Source organism: Camellia sinensis, chromosome 12 (genome assembly GCF_055761805.1).
Source record: "Camellia sinensis isolate YWXY chromosome 12, ASM5576180v1, whole genome shotgun sequence".
Classification (NCBI taxonomy): domain Eukaryota; kingdom Viridiplantae; phylum Streptophyta; class Magnoliopsida; order Ericales; family Theaceae; genus Camellia; species Camellia sinensis.
The window spans coordinates 101,821,357-101,836,098 of record NC_138972.1 but is presented as its reverse complement, the minus strand read 5'-3'; the positions used below and the strand labels follow the sequence as shown (position 1 = coordinate 101,836,098).

The window sequence follows — 14,742 nt, the reverse complement described above, 5'->3', positions numbered from 1 at the left end:
CTCAACTCTACTCGAACATTCTCTTAGGATGCTATTTTTTCTACGTTATTAGTGTTTTGGAGTATTGTTATTATTTATTTTCCTTAATCACGAATTGATATCTTTCTTTGTGAACGTTGATTTCACTTGAATGTGCACCTTGCCTTTTTCTCTTTTTTTCCAGGTAACTTTCTTACACTTGTTCAGCTAGGTGGGGCATTGTTTACAAAGCCAAAATCATCGAAGGGATGAACTAACGAAGAGGAAAGAAAGGGAAGTTTTCTATCCAAATAAGAGAACAACAAAACCACTCAAAATTCACCTGGAAGTGATTTTTGGGCAGAATTAGGGGGTGTTTAGTTGTGTAGATAACTAGTTACTTAAGGAAAATGTATCCTCTTAACTGTTAGTGATTTGGATTGAATTCCCACCTGATAATTGTTAGGTTTCAACATTAAAAGAGGAAGAAGAAGAAGAAGAAGAGGAACAAAAATTGTTGGAGGTCTCTACCATTCATATTTTTAGTGTAAAACATGCTTTATGAGAATGTGACAGCGAGTGACAACCCACATTTTGTCTTTCTATGATCGCGCCTTCTGCAACTAAGTGACATGGCAGAATTGGAGGGGATGAAGTAAGGCCTTATTTTTTTTTTGTTAATTGCCTTAATTGCATAATTCTCTGTTAATCCTAGGTGGGTTTTGTGTTTTGAGAGAGATAATGACTACAACACTTGCACCACACTATGATATTGTATAAAGGGCAAATAGTAATCAAAGCAATTCTTTTCGGCAAAGTCAAATTAAATTCAGGTACATCATTATATGTTCTTTTCCTTTCATATTAAGTAGGCTTGTACCAGTTTTGATAGTTTTAGTTTGTGTTGTCAGCAGAAATCCATATTCTTTTCATACGTTTGTGAGGTACTGAGATGATGTTATGATGAAGTTGTAGTGTACTTCTGTCTCTCATCAACTGAATTCTATCCATATGACCACACCATGCTTTTGTTTTGTTGATACATACATGTCTATATATATATATCACTCACCATCTTTTTGGTTCTTTGTGAGGTACTGAGATAGCGTTATGATGAGTTTTCTCTCAACTTGAATATATACCTGTTGCTTTCATTTCTTTCTTGTTTGGATCATGAATTTGGGAAGAATAGAAAAGTGAAAGGGAATAGGATTACTAATACATACTCTTTTTTTATAGGTAACTGAAAAAAAGAAGAAGATTTTGACAATTATATATTCTTTTTTTTATTTTACTAAATCAAACACACACACACACACACAAAATGAAAAGAAAAAAAAAAGACTTTTATTTCTTTCTTTCTTTTTTATATCTTTTTCCTTGCCTGTTTTTTACCCTACAAATTTAAGATTACAAGGCGACCTGTCGACTTTGCCATACAACTTTTGGTTTGGAATTTCATATGAAAAAAGATAATCCCACATCAACGATTTGCCGGTACAGCTTTTGGTATGGAATTGCATGGTGAAAAAAGATTTAGGGGAAATTATCAGTGATGGGTTGGAAAAATACTTGCCAAAATGTCTAAAGTGTTTTCTGGCAAGAATTTTGCCTTTTTTTTTTTTTTTTTTTTTTGGACATAAAGAACTACACTTCCATATTTTTAGTCAAAATAGAGTGATAGTTTCTACAAAGATTTGTACTCGCTCCCCCATTGAGTACACTATTGTGTACAAGGACAAGTTCCATTAGAAGTTAACTATTAATTTTGACTACGTATTTAACCAGTATTTCGGGGCAAGGTCACGTGGTAATCCCAACTTGTTATTGATTGAAACATGAAGCCTTGGTACTTTTATGTTGAGTTTTGAGAGATAAGAGAACAAATAACAGAGTATGCGGAGTATATTCAAATCTACCAAATAATTTCCTTATAGGGGAGTTACAATTTTTTTTTTCTTTTTTTCTTTTCTTGTAGTGATGAATAAGTTACACTAATTATTAAGTTTTAAAAAAAATTAAATAAAAAAAATTGAGAAAAAAAACTTGGTATGTTTACATGAAAATTTTACTATACACATTTAAAAAAGTGCATGTATCATATAGATTACACCTACATCCTTTAAAATTTTACTATATATATATATATTAAAAACTTGGTATGTTTGTGTTTTTATTTCTAGTAATTGGATCTAACAAAAGTAGAGTAAATTACAGCTATATCATTTAAAATTTACTTTAATATAGATTCTCTCCTCAGATTCTAGAAATTACATTTTCCCTCATGTAGTTTATGGTATTACAATTTGCCCATGACATTAATTAGTCATTAGGTAAACTAATGGTTTGTGGTTGTTTTACTCTTTTGTTGCATAGTCCTGCCTTTCTTCTCTCTCTCAAAATCAAACCCAAATCAACATCGAATCGAACCCCTTATTGCTACATACCTATTATCTATATGTATTTTTTCTAGGCCTTTTTACTTTCTATTTGCCAATTAGCATCCATGATCATGATTTGCCTTTGCTTATGTGGCAAATTTGGCACACCATTGGAGCGACTTTTTTTTATGAAAGTTCAACTAAAAATGACTTTAGCTCAATGATTTAGTATATTATTAGAGTTGTTCTAATGAAACAAATATCACTTCAACAATTACTCTTCTTACACTTTAAACTAAAAAATTAAAAGAATAAATAACGTAACAATTTGGAAAAATTACTAATTAAACATTACTCTTTTTCTTTTCTTTGTTTTGTTTTTTTGTTTGTACCTTTTTTTTTTTTTTTTTTTTTTGAGCCCTCCATTCGATAGAGGCCTTTTAAGAATATTGCAATTTTGGATTTAATAAAATGGTTGAAATTATTTGGGACCCCAATTTTACATAATTTTTGGGATTCAAAACAATTGCTTTTTTTTTTTTTTTTTTTTATTAGCAAAATAAATTTTATTATGCTCTAGGTCAGTCATGACATCTATAAATTACAATCATTCTATGTGCGACCTAAGCCCCACCAACATTAAATCTATACGATGATCCTCACTTTTGGAACAAAAATCCATAGTAAATAGCATGTTGGTTTGTGAATCTGAACAAAACACAACAAGAGTTTCTATATTCTCTCTGAAAGTAACTTTAAGGCGTAAACATTTTAAAAGGGTGTTGAAACTTAAACATCATCATCTGCTACTGCTAGCCCTAGATCTCACCTTGTTTTGGCAAAAAGTAAGCACAGTGGAAGCCCAAGCTTTCACATTACATTGGCTACGTAATCTCCATTTATAGTATCAGACTGTTTCAGGTGAATTTGTACACCCATTACCATTACCATTACAACAACTTCACTATAAAATAAGGTAACCCTTAATCCCTTTCACTACACTTAACCTCAGTTAAACTCTGAACCCAACCCACCCAACTCAAATTGGCATCTCTCTCTCTCTCTCTCTCTCTCTCTTGTTCTTGTTGGTTTGATCTGTGAAAAAGCAGTTTCTATTTCTATGGAGAAAATGAATAATTTGAGAAGTAACAAGCTCAAAGAAAGATGTGAAAGCAACAACTTGAGCTTTGAAAGAGATAGCACATGTGGGTTTTCATGGCCTCACAGAAACTATGCATGTAGCTTTTGCAAGAAACAGTTCAAGTCTGCACAAGCTCTTGGGGGTCACATGAACATTCATAGGAGAGAGAGGGCCAAGTTGAACTTGCCTCAGTCACCTTCTTGGGATTGCCCTAAATTAAGCTCCAACCCTAACCCTAACCCTAATTTCTCATCTTCATCTTCTGCAGCTAGGTTCTTACCATATGTTTCTTACCACTCCTCTCTCACTTCTTTCTCTTCACAATCCTCAGCTTCCACAGATGAAGAAAATAGGGTGCTTAGCAGTGGAGCTTTTTTTGGGGTTGGGCAGTTGAAGAGCTTTACACCACAGGAAGACGAATCTAGGGTTTTGAAGAAGGAGAATATTGTGAGGTTGGACTTGGAAATGGGAGATCCAAAGGAGGATTTGGATTTGGAACTCAGACTTGGGTACTCTTAGATGCAATTTTTAGTACTTTTTGGATTTGGGGCTTGAACTTCTCAATTTTTTTAGCTGTGCTTTTAGCTTCTTGCCTTCGTTAACTGATTGTGATTCACAAATTCTATTTTAGTTTCTTCTTTTCATTTGGTATCATGATGCATTTGTTTCTAGAGAAAGTGGAGGAAAGGAAAAGAAAGTTAAACACTCTCAAACCCTTTTTCTAATGCTTCTTGACAACCATGATGAGGAGATAGATGCCTTGAGAATGTTGAATCTGGAAAATGGATCTCTGAGATTGTCTAAAATTAATCTGAGTACACTCCATGAACTTCTAAATAATGTTGTAATATTCAGTTTAATCATGAATTATCTTTTGCTTAAATTGCATGTTGTAATTATTATTTCTGGATTGGTCCTAATTGTTAGGTTAAATGCAACACAGCTACAAAGATGAGCACTAATTAAGTCTTCTCTCATGTGATTGTTCTTGAGGAAATACTATAAAAAAATTTAAGGAAAAAAAAAAGAAAAGGAGTTCGCAAGAAAATAGCAAATTTATTTTGAAGTATGGTTCCATGTAACTAAATTTCTGGAAAGTTGAACTCGATTATATGTTTTTTATATGTTCAGATGGTTATATTGTCTTCTAAACACTGACATTTATATGATGAATCTCACTGTTTAAATCAATTAAAAAAAAAATGTGTTAAGGTGACAGTACCTATTGGTATGAAAAAATTGCTCCTAAGTGAGGACCTATTTTGCTGATAAAAAAAAAAATAGAAAAGAAAAAGTGAGGACCTATTTTGAAAGGGGTAGTGATTGTGGTGCATGCATATATACTTGTGTATGCAAGAATGTATAATTATATATTTAGTGCAAGCAAAGTAGACTTAGCTTTCTTAATACATTTTTTGAAATTATATTTATTTATTAATATCTTGATACATGGCACTTTTTCAAATATTTTAAAATATGTTGTTGGGTGAGAATATACAATTTTTAATATTTAATTTTTTAATATGCCTTAAGAGCATATATTAACAAAATATATATATATATATATATAATGAGCTGCATCCCGTTAGATCCCTCACCAACATGTTGAAGATAAATTGAAAGAGAAAATGTTAAAGGTAGTTTGGTTATGGACATTGAAAGCCTTAAATACAAAGGAAGAGTGATGTAGTGGTGACTGGAAATAAGTTTATGGAGCAATTTGATCATTTTATGGGAAAATAATAATTTCATTGACTTTTCAAAGTCGTCAAATTAATCTCAAAACACCTATATTCGATATGAAACAACCTAGCAAGTTCAACTCACCGCTTTGCAGTGACGCGCACTAAATTTAAGCAACTTTCATCTAGGCCTCCGAATTAGAGATTTTTTAACATTTGGAAAGATTTTGAATACTTAATTTTGAGGCTCAAAAAAATTCATTTTATTTACATTTTTTTCTAAGAAACTTCTTTTGCAACTCAAAGTTATTATTTTTGGCAGTTCTATGATTTTATGTAATGTTGGGGCATGGGTTGTGGCTTGGCCACCAAAGCAATCTTCCCTATAAATTGAGATGTAGGCATTTGAGGCTAATCAGTTAATTTTGAGTAATAAAATTTTATAGAATTCATGTTTTCCTTGTGTTTTTTTTCATTTATTTCGTACGCTTTCCTACATCAAAAAGTGATATGATCACCATAAATAGAAATGCTAAAGCCTTTACTGCTGGGTTGTTTGGTGCTGGGTTGTTTGGGTGCTTGAATTAGCTTCTGGATTTCATTAAAGCTTTTACTGCTGGTCTGCTGGTGCTAGCGTTAGCTTGAGTTGTTTGCTGGTGTGCTGAGTGGTGTGGGTTTCCAGTCATGGTCTGAATTCTGTGGCTGCCTATTCCTTCATTTCTTGGTTGCTGATCTGTTATGCTTTTCTTCTTGTTTTCTTTGTTGGTTTCTCACCAACTGAAGCTTGGAACTTCATTTAGTTCCAAGCTCTTCTTTATTGATATTCTATATTTGTTTTGCATGCTTTCATCAATAAAGATCTTCTTTGCCGATGAAAAATAAATAAATAAAAAAAATAAAATAAAATAAATAGAAATGCTAAGCCATGTTGTTTCTTTTTTTTCTTTTGTTTTTTCCTGGTTTTGCTTGGTTGGTTACTTATCAATTCGTTGTCATGCTAGCAGATGATTGAGCGTACTCAATGGTGCCAATCTAGTTAAGATCATTTTACTGTGCTATGATGCTCTATGCATACAACATTTTTATTGATGTAACTTCTTATTATTAATAAAGGTTTCTTTTGCTGATCAAAAAAATAAATAAATAGAAGTGTTGGGAGGAAGGAAAAACCTAAATTGACATGAGATGTAATAGTGAAAAAATATATGAATTTATTTAATTTAACTGAACATATATAGTTCTTCATAGAGTTGAATGGTAAAAAAAAAATTCATGTAATTGCTGATTATCATTAATAAAGTTTTTTTTTTTTTTGCTGATATAGTAAAAAAAAAAAAAAAAAAAAAAGACTTACGGGTTGTTTGAGAACTTGTCATAAAAGGCTACTTTTGGCTAAAAAAATTAAATAGTCAAAAAGCCACTAAGTTGTTTGTCATCAGCCAAAAATATTAAATGTCATATTAATTTTTTTACTAAAAATAATAATTTTTTAGCAATTTCCCAACCACATTAAAATTTTTGACTCCTACAAAATTCAAAAAGAGAAAATATATATATATATATATATATAATCCCAAATATTATTTGAAACAAAATTTTTAATTTGGTTTGATTGGGTTAATTGTAACCAAATGTAGAGTAAGCTTTCGCGCCCTTTATCTTATATGTTCCGAAGTGAGTGCACAATTCGTAAATGAAAACAATTATGCATAAAATATAGGGAAAAATACAACACAGTGCACTGTAAGAATTTTTTTTTATAAAATCACTGAAAATTTTATGATTTTTATTATTAGAATTGATAATTTTTTTAACAAATCTATAATTATTTTTGTAAAAATAACCTGATATGTAATTTCTCCTAAAATATACTACCATATTTATCCAATACACTGCATAAATTTAATGCATAAAAATTTTGTTCATGATTTTTTTTTCATTTGAAAATGAAATTATACAATAGTATATTCTTGTAATTCTAAACCAAAATAATGGGAATTTTAATTTGAAATAAATAAGGACTACATCATCATTATGTATATAAATTTTGTATAAATTATTTTTGTGTCACATTATTCTTTCAAAATGTAGTAAAGGGCCATGAAATGCTCGACCTTTGATTTTGATATCATGTTAGACGCATGCACTTTCTATCCTCTAACTAAATCTGCTTGAACGTAGCTTGATTACTAAACATGCTTAAAAAATGGGCTTGAGAACATTTATTTAGCGAATGAATCAAATTCAAATGATTTTTAAAAGAGTAACCCTTGAGTTGATCATGAATAACGTGATTCATTTGTAGGTTTACTTGATGGTATTGTTTGTTATAGTTCAACCCAATAATTAGCCTTATGAGTTTGTCTCTTTTTGACTTCTAACTCAAAAGGCACCTCCAAAATAAATGTCTTGCTCTATTTTATTAAAATTTATTCTAAAGATCGTCTACAACTGATGTGGAATGCTAAAACACTCTCATTTTAAGTTATAGTTTTTTTTTTTTGGGGTCATTTAAAAACTTTTTTTTTTTTTTTTTTGAACAGCAAACGAGATCTCTATTGATAAGAACATACAAAGTATGAGAAATATATCAATAAAGAAGAGCTTGAAACTAGCATAAATTCCAATTGGTGAGAAATCAACAAACAAAGCTAAAGCAACAAAAACAACAAATGCAACAGAACTAACACCATTAATATCAAAACTTCACCAAGATCATCTCATGAAGCTTAAAACCTGTTGTGCAGTGGAAGTTGCTGATGTGAATGGAAGACAAAAATAGAACTTCACCAGGACAGGCACCAGAACTTCACCTAAATCATCTTATAATGCTTATAACCTGTTGTGCTGCTTAAAACCACCAAGGAAAGCTGTGTTGCCTTCAAATCAAGACAAAGCTGAGATCTAGAGAAACAACAGCTGTTGATATACCAATGGTGATCCAGAGAAATAACAGCTGCTGAACCCAACCAGCATTGACAGCAACTGAACTTTCTTAATACATAACGTACCCCCTAGGCCCTTCCACCTAAGCAATACCTGATTATTGGAATGTTGAAGAGGAAGTCATTAATAGAGAATTGAGACCCCTTGGATGAAGTTTTATACCAAAAAGCTAACCTGGTGATAAAGAGCTCTTGAAGTTCCTAGAGTTGGGGTTGTAAGCCTTGGAATAAACACTCGTTTCTGTGTTTCCATAAGGACCAAAGAGCTACCAGAGGAATCGCACTCCAAATTCCTTTCTTCTTTTCTACAGTAATGCCCTACCCACCACTGAATCAGTCCTTGTACAGACCCAGGAACCACCCAAACTAACCCCCACCACTGCAACAACCCAAACCAAACTCTCCACACCATAGGGCAGAAAATTAACACATGTTCAATTGATTCCTGGTGAGCCTTGCAGAAAGTACACAGGGTAGATGAGTCCCTACCCAAAATTCCAAGCAGCTGCAAAAATACTAATGTTTTAACCTTGTTTTTCCATGCAAGCCAACCAAAGAATTGCACTTTGAGAGGGAGGAGATAATTGATCCACACCCTTCTACTGAAGCTGGCATTGCCCCCAAAAGCAAGATTGGTATGATTATAGAAAAGAGATACAAGTGACTGACCTGGTTTAGTAGCAGACCATATTGCCATATCATTGACCTGCAGATTAAATGTAGGTGCTTCTCGTAACATTCCATTGAGTCTGAGTAGTTCCTTTTTTTCCTATTCAAATAGGGGTCTCCTAAAAGTAAGTGGCCAATTGTAAGAGTTGCCTATGATCTCCACTAGGTCCTTAATTGATCCCTCATTATTAGTAGATAGCCGAAATAGCCTTGGGAACTCATCTTTAAGAAAGATATCTCAACACCATTTGTCATGCCAGAACCTTATTCTACAACTATTACCCACTCTTAATTGTAAGTGGGAAACATAGTACATGAGTAAAGGTACTTTCTGCTCAACTACTGTTACAATATCACTCCAAATTCTAGAGAAGATAATGTCTGTGTTGAGATGTGGTAACCATTCCCCTTCTTGAAATTTGTATTTACTGCAGAGGACCCTCTTCCGTAGTGAATCATGTTTAGAAGCGAATCTCCACCACCATTTGAGTAGCAAGCACACATTCACATCTCTAATTCTTCTTATGCCTAACCCACCTTGGTTGATACTTTTAGTTACTTCTGACCATTTCACCAGTTGAATTTTCCTCTTCAAATTTGAATCACCCCATAAGAATAAAGCTTGAATTTTATCTATCTCTTTTGCTATTCCTTCAGGTAGTTTGAACAAAAACAAAAAATATACTGGTAAACTGGACAGCACTACCTTCACCAATGTTAATCTTCTTGTAAAAGATAAGAATCTCTTTTTCCAGCTAGCCAGTCTCATTTTGAACTTGTCAATAACAGGTTTCCAAGTCTTCTTTCTCCTAGGGCTAGCACCCAAAGGCAAGCTTAGATAATTTAGTGGCAATTCTGAGTCTTGCAGTTAAGTAAGGAGGCAAAATCATAAAATGATGGATCAGAAAGACCAATCCCATAAAACACACTTTTATGATAGTTGATTTTAAGCCCTGAAGCTATTTCAAAACACCTTAGGATCCGCTTCAAACAGAGTATTTCTGACAGCTCAGCTTCACAGAATAGTGAAGAGTCATCTGCAAATTATAGAAGAGAGATCACTACACGGTTGGTTCTAATGACAACCCCTTGTAGCAATCTCAATTCTCTAGCTCTCTGCAGAAGTCTATTCAGTGCTTCTGCAACCAAAATAAAAAGGAAAGGTGATAGGGGATCACCTTGCCTAAGGCCTTTTTGAGGTCTAAACTCCATGGCTGGTGAGCCATTAACAAGGGCTGAGTGTCTTGCAGTAGAAACACATTCTTTTATCCATGAAATCCACTTTGTACCAAATTCAAAATTTGCTAACATTGAGAATAGGAAATTCCAATTGATGGAGTCAAAAGCCTTTTCAAAGTCTAACTTAAGCAGCAGTCCTTTTTTCTTGAATTTGTTCCAACTATCCACCACCTCATTTGCAATTAGAATACCATCAAGTATATTCCTTTTTCTCAAAAGAGTTGACTATGTATCTCCAATAATCATGGGCAAGACTCTTTTTAGTCTAGAAGCAAGGACTTTTGAAGAAGTTTTTAAATTGACCCAACCAAGCTAATAGGCCTAAACTCATTCAGATTGATAGCTTTCTCTTTCTTTGGGATGAGAGAGATAAAAATGCTGTTCAGACCTGAAGTTAACCTGCCATTTATGTGAAATTCCTTCATAAAGTTAAGTATTTCCTCCTTAATAACCTCTCAATTTTTTTTGGAAAAACATCAGGTTAAATCCATCTGGCCCTGGAACTTTATTCCCATTACATTCTCTAACAGTTGCCCATACCTCCACTTCAGTAAATTCTTTTTCAAGCCTATGGAATGAGTCACCGAGCCTTACACTTTTGAAATCCCCAACAAGCACTGGTTTGTTCATCCCGTCTTCTGTGAAATGCTTTGAAAAATGGGTCCACACCTCATTCTTAACTTGACTTGGCTCTTCAAGAACTAAGTCCCCTTTTGTGATGGAATTAAGTGTGTTCCTATTTTTTCTGTTGGTAGCCATGACATGGAAGTATCTTGTGTTTCTATCTCCTTTCAGATTCCAGTAAAGCCTTGATTTTTAAACCATTCATATTCCAACTTCTTGCTCAGCCTCCATATTTTATTTCTGGTCTCTCTTTTCAACTTCAATTCCTCCTCCTCCTCCAAAGGCTTGGATTCAACTAGCAAATCCAACTCATTGAGTTTGTATTCAAACTTTTGGAGTTTGGATGCTACATAATCATACACCTCTTTACTCCATTTTTTCAATGCTAGCTTCAAATTATACAGCTTTCTGTGTAAAACAAAACCAGCAGTCCCAAAACACTGAGATTCTTGCCAAGTTTTTCCCACAAAAGAAACAAAGTTAGGATACAAAATCCAAGCGTTCAAAAACTTGAAATGTTTAGGCCCTCAATCCCTCTCATTCTCCATGAGCACAATTGGGCAGTGATCAAATGCTACTCTTGGAAGACCCCAAAGTTTCAACTTAAATCTCTCTATCTACTCTGGATTAAGAAGGAATCTATCAATCCTACTCCATTTGTTCCCATCAAGAGCATTGCACCATGTACATTTTTTGCCTAACATTTGCACATCTACCACCTCACACATATCTATGAAGTCATTGAACTTTTTCATTCCCCTATCCCTTCTTGATGTTCCAACTCTTTCCCCTAAATTTCTGATCTCATTGAAGTCACCACCAAGACACCAGGGCTTAGGAAAAGAATCTATCAAGTTTAATAGTGATTCCCATAATTTCCCTTGGCTTACAACATCATTGGGAGCTTAGATATTTCCAATTACACAATCGAATGAGTTGTTGAGTTTACCTTAAAGTAATATTAAACTTCTGTTGTTGCAACAATCTGTGAACTAAAAAACACTGGAGTCCCAAATGCATAAAAGACCCCCTGCCAACCTATCTGCATCCACTGCCAAGAACTCAAAGCTATCCCTAGGCCAGATACTTTTCACCATCAAGTTGGTTATACTTGATTTTTTTTGTTTCCTAAAACAATGCCAAATCAATTTTCCTTTCAAATAATTTTTTTTTAATCTTTCTTCTCTTTTCAGGCCTACCAACCCCTCTAATATTCCAACTCAATATCTTCATAGAAGTAGACATTTCACTAATTCCACCCAATTGAAGCTGATTATTCCGCTATATCGATCCTTTTTCCCAACCTTTCTTGATTCTTCTTCTCCATGAATGTTAATTTTTTGATTATCTCAGATTCCTGCCCTTTATAATCGATACCCAACACTTTCCCCAACTGCAATGTTGCACGAGCTTCTTGGTCTTTACCAGATGAGAGATGCTGAGATTGTGTGTGATTTGAATTAGTGGCAGCACTGGATCTTGCCATAGAGCCTTTACTGGTTCCAATACCTTTTTGACCAAATCTTCTAGCAACCCAGTGAATCTACCAATGAACAGGGGATTTTTGCTGCCTTTCCTTTTGCCTTTCTTTATACGAGTGCTAATAAAGGTTGAGAATAATGGGCTGATAGAGATATTGTCTTTAGATTGAGAGCCCACACCTGAAGTTCCACACCCTTGCCTCTCAATAGATGCATTAAGAACATTATCCTTAGTACCGATAGGCTGGACACTGTCGTGGGCTACCTCAGTAGGCTGTAGCCCATATTGATTGAGGCCTAAATCTACCTCCAGGAAAATACAAGGTTTATTCTTGGTTGGCTCACTTAGACTCTTAATAAAACCTGGTGTTAGTATCTGACCATCCACTACTGTAGGGGCTATCTCAGCTTTTTGAGCATCATGATTGTGTTCCACTATAGGAGCTTCCATACCTTTTTGATTGATATGATTTAACCACTGCCTCTGTTGCAGGCTTGCGTCTGGTAATGATGACTCTACCACACAAATGTTGTCTTTATTTGAATTTCCCCCCAAATCTTTAGTCTCCTTTACTGCTGAGGTATGACTCTAACTACCACCAACTGCCAGCTCAACACTGCCCTTCATTCTACATGCCATGGACCCATTTGACACATCATATTCTCCTGCCACTTCATCTGCTTTGTCATCGCTTTCTACCTCTAGATTGTTACCTGCAATGGGCTGAAGTAACCCATTTACTTTGGAGCAATCATCATCTTCGGCCCCATTGGCAGTGGTTTCTTTGTAGCTGAAGATTGCATCTTCTGTACTCTGTTCTTCATAAACTCTTATGGGGTAGGTTCTTCTTTTGCACTCTAGGTTTGAGCTTGTACTAATCGGGTCCATAACACGTGTGACTATTTTGAACCTCACACAACGAAATGACATGGGTGAGCAAATATCTCCATCTAAGATAACCATCTCCCTCCATAACCTTCTAATCTTTCTGAAGGTATTTGAGTTCCATAGATTAAGGGGCACTCCATAGCATCTGATCCAAACATATCTTTCCTGTTGGAGATGCATAGCAGATCAAGACTCAGTGATGTACTCATACCAATCATGAAACCAAACTTTGAGTAGAGATTTTTTATTCAACAAATCTTCCCTTGTATTAAAGGATATGATTGCATCTTGTCCTCTACCTTCTCTAACCAGCACATTCAACATACCTCTCTTTTTTAGTTCATTTTTCACCTCCTGAACGGTGTAATCTGTTTTAAGTCTCGTGATCATGCTCTCAAACAACCACCCATTACCTATCTTTTCTACTCTAATAGTTGTCTTAAGTAGGCATCTTGAATCAGTGCCCTTGATGACATCTGCAAACGACCTTCCGTCAGTTTCTTGATTCCATTTTTTGTTGACGGTCATAGTAAATGGCTTACTTAACTCTGGTTGTCTAGCTGGTATTGGTTTCAGTTTCTTCCTTTCTTCTATTCCATTACCATACTCTACGATTTTGACTACCAGAGATTTGTCATCAACCCACAAGCCATTCGCTTTCTGCTCTGCTACTCTGGCTGAAATGGAACAGTCATACTTAACGAACCCAAATCACTTATTTTTAGATTTCCTTCTCTTTTTTGGTATGAAAACATCATTTACCACTCCAAACTTGAAGAATAGATCGTATAAGCTTCGCGAGTCCATTGATTTAGGTAGGTTATCTACAAAAAGCATGAATAGACTTGCTCTTCGACCTTCATACCACGAGCCGTGAGACACTTGCCTGTCTCTCTACTTAACCACTGGAATCCAACCTCCTTCTCTTTTCATAGTTCCTTAGTTCTTAGCTTGCCTTCGAATTTACTTAACACAATATGTGTTTTCTAGATACTTTCTGGATATTTATTATTGCATTTGTATAGGAACCTTTTGCTGATCAAACACATATATCGCACCGTCGAATAATTCTATGTCAGTGAATTATCAAATTATTATAAGTTATAACCCATCTCGTCCTTCTTAGTGGGAGACTAAGTTAAATCAATGGGGTCTCCATTTAAAAACTTAACAACCATTGCAAACCAAAGCAATATTGTTCTCTTTTCTTTTGAATTTTTTTTTTAAACAAATGTTAGGTTTTTGTAATTAGCAATCATGTTTGACAAAATTCCTTTCAGTTGTAATTTTATTCACTTTTTTGTTTCAGTAAAGCTAGAGTGTTTAAGTGCAAATGCAGAGGAATTTGTGATCTTAATTCTTTCATGTTTGTCACTTCGCTAACTATGTACGGGTAATGCCCCCGAAACAAAAAGTAAAAATGTAGTCAAAGTTGTTTGACCGCTCAAGCGGTCATTTGTGCACTTGAGTGAAGAAAAGTATCATCCAATACTACAGAGCTCCTAAATTTTTGGGAAGAAAGTTTTATCGCTCGAGTGGTGAAAGTTGCGCTTGAGCGGTCAACCTATATGTTTCACACCGCCTTTAGTCGCACCGCTCAAGAGGTGAAATGTGCGCTCAAGTAGTTTTCGCGATCCAGTTTATTATAAAGTGCGTTGTTCACTCATTTTAGGGTTTAAGCTGTCTAAGTTTTTAAAGAGGAAGAAAAAACAAAAGTTGCGTTTGGTAGAGTT

The 14,742-nt window shown here is 34.4% G+C and overlaps 3 protein-coding genes across 13 annotated transcripts in view; 2 read left to right on the top strand and 1 right to left on the bottom strand.

Moving 5' to 3' along the window:
* LOC114264704 (myosin-11-like) overlaps positions 1-998 on the top strand; it is a 55,424-nt gene extending 54,426 nt beyond the window's left edge. For all 11 annotated transcript variants that reach the window (XR_014346937.1, XR_014346932.1, XM_082899453.1 and 8 more), the window contains one exon: positions 164-998. The gene's annotated coding sequence lies outside the window, so the exon portion shown is untranslated. The remainder of the gene's footprint in view (positions 1-163) is intronic.
* The window catches only part of LOC145804687 (rhomboid-like protein 15), a 140,035-nt gene that overhangs the window by 35,465 nt on the left and 89,828 nt on the right, over positions 1-14,742 (bottom strand). The gene's annotated exons all lie outside the window — the stretch shown is intronic.
* On the top strand, positions 3,460-3,999 carry LOC114264171 (transcriptional regulator SUPERMAN-like). The gene has a single exon (XM_028204774.2). The coding sequence runs from the start codon at positions 3,460-3,462 to the stop codon at positions 3,997-3,999; it is 540 nt and encodes a 179-aa protein (XP_028060575.2).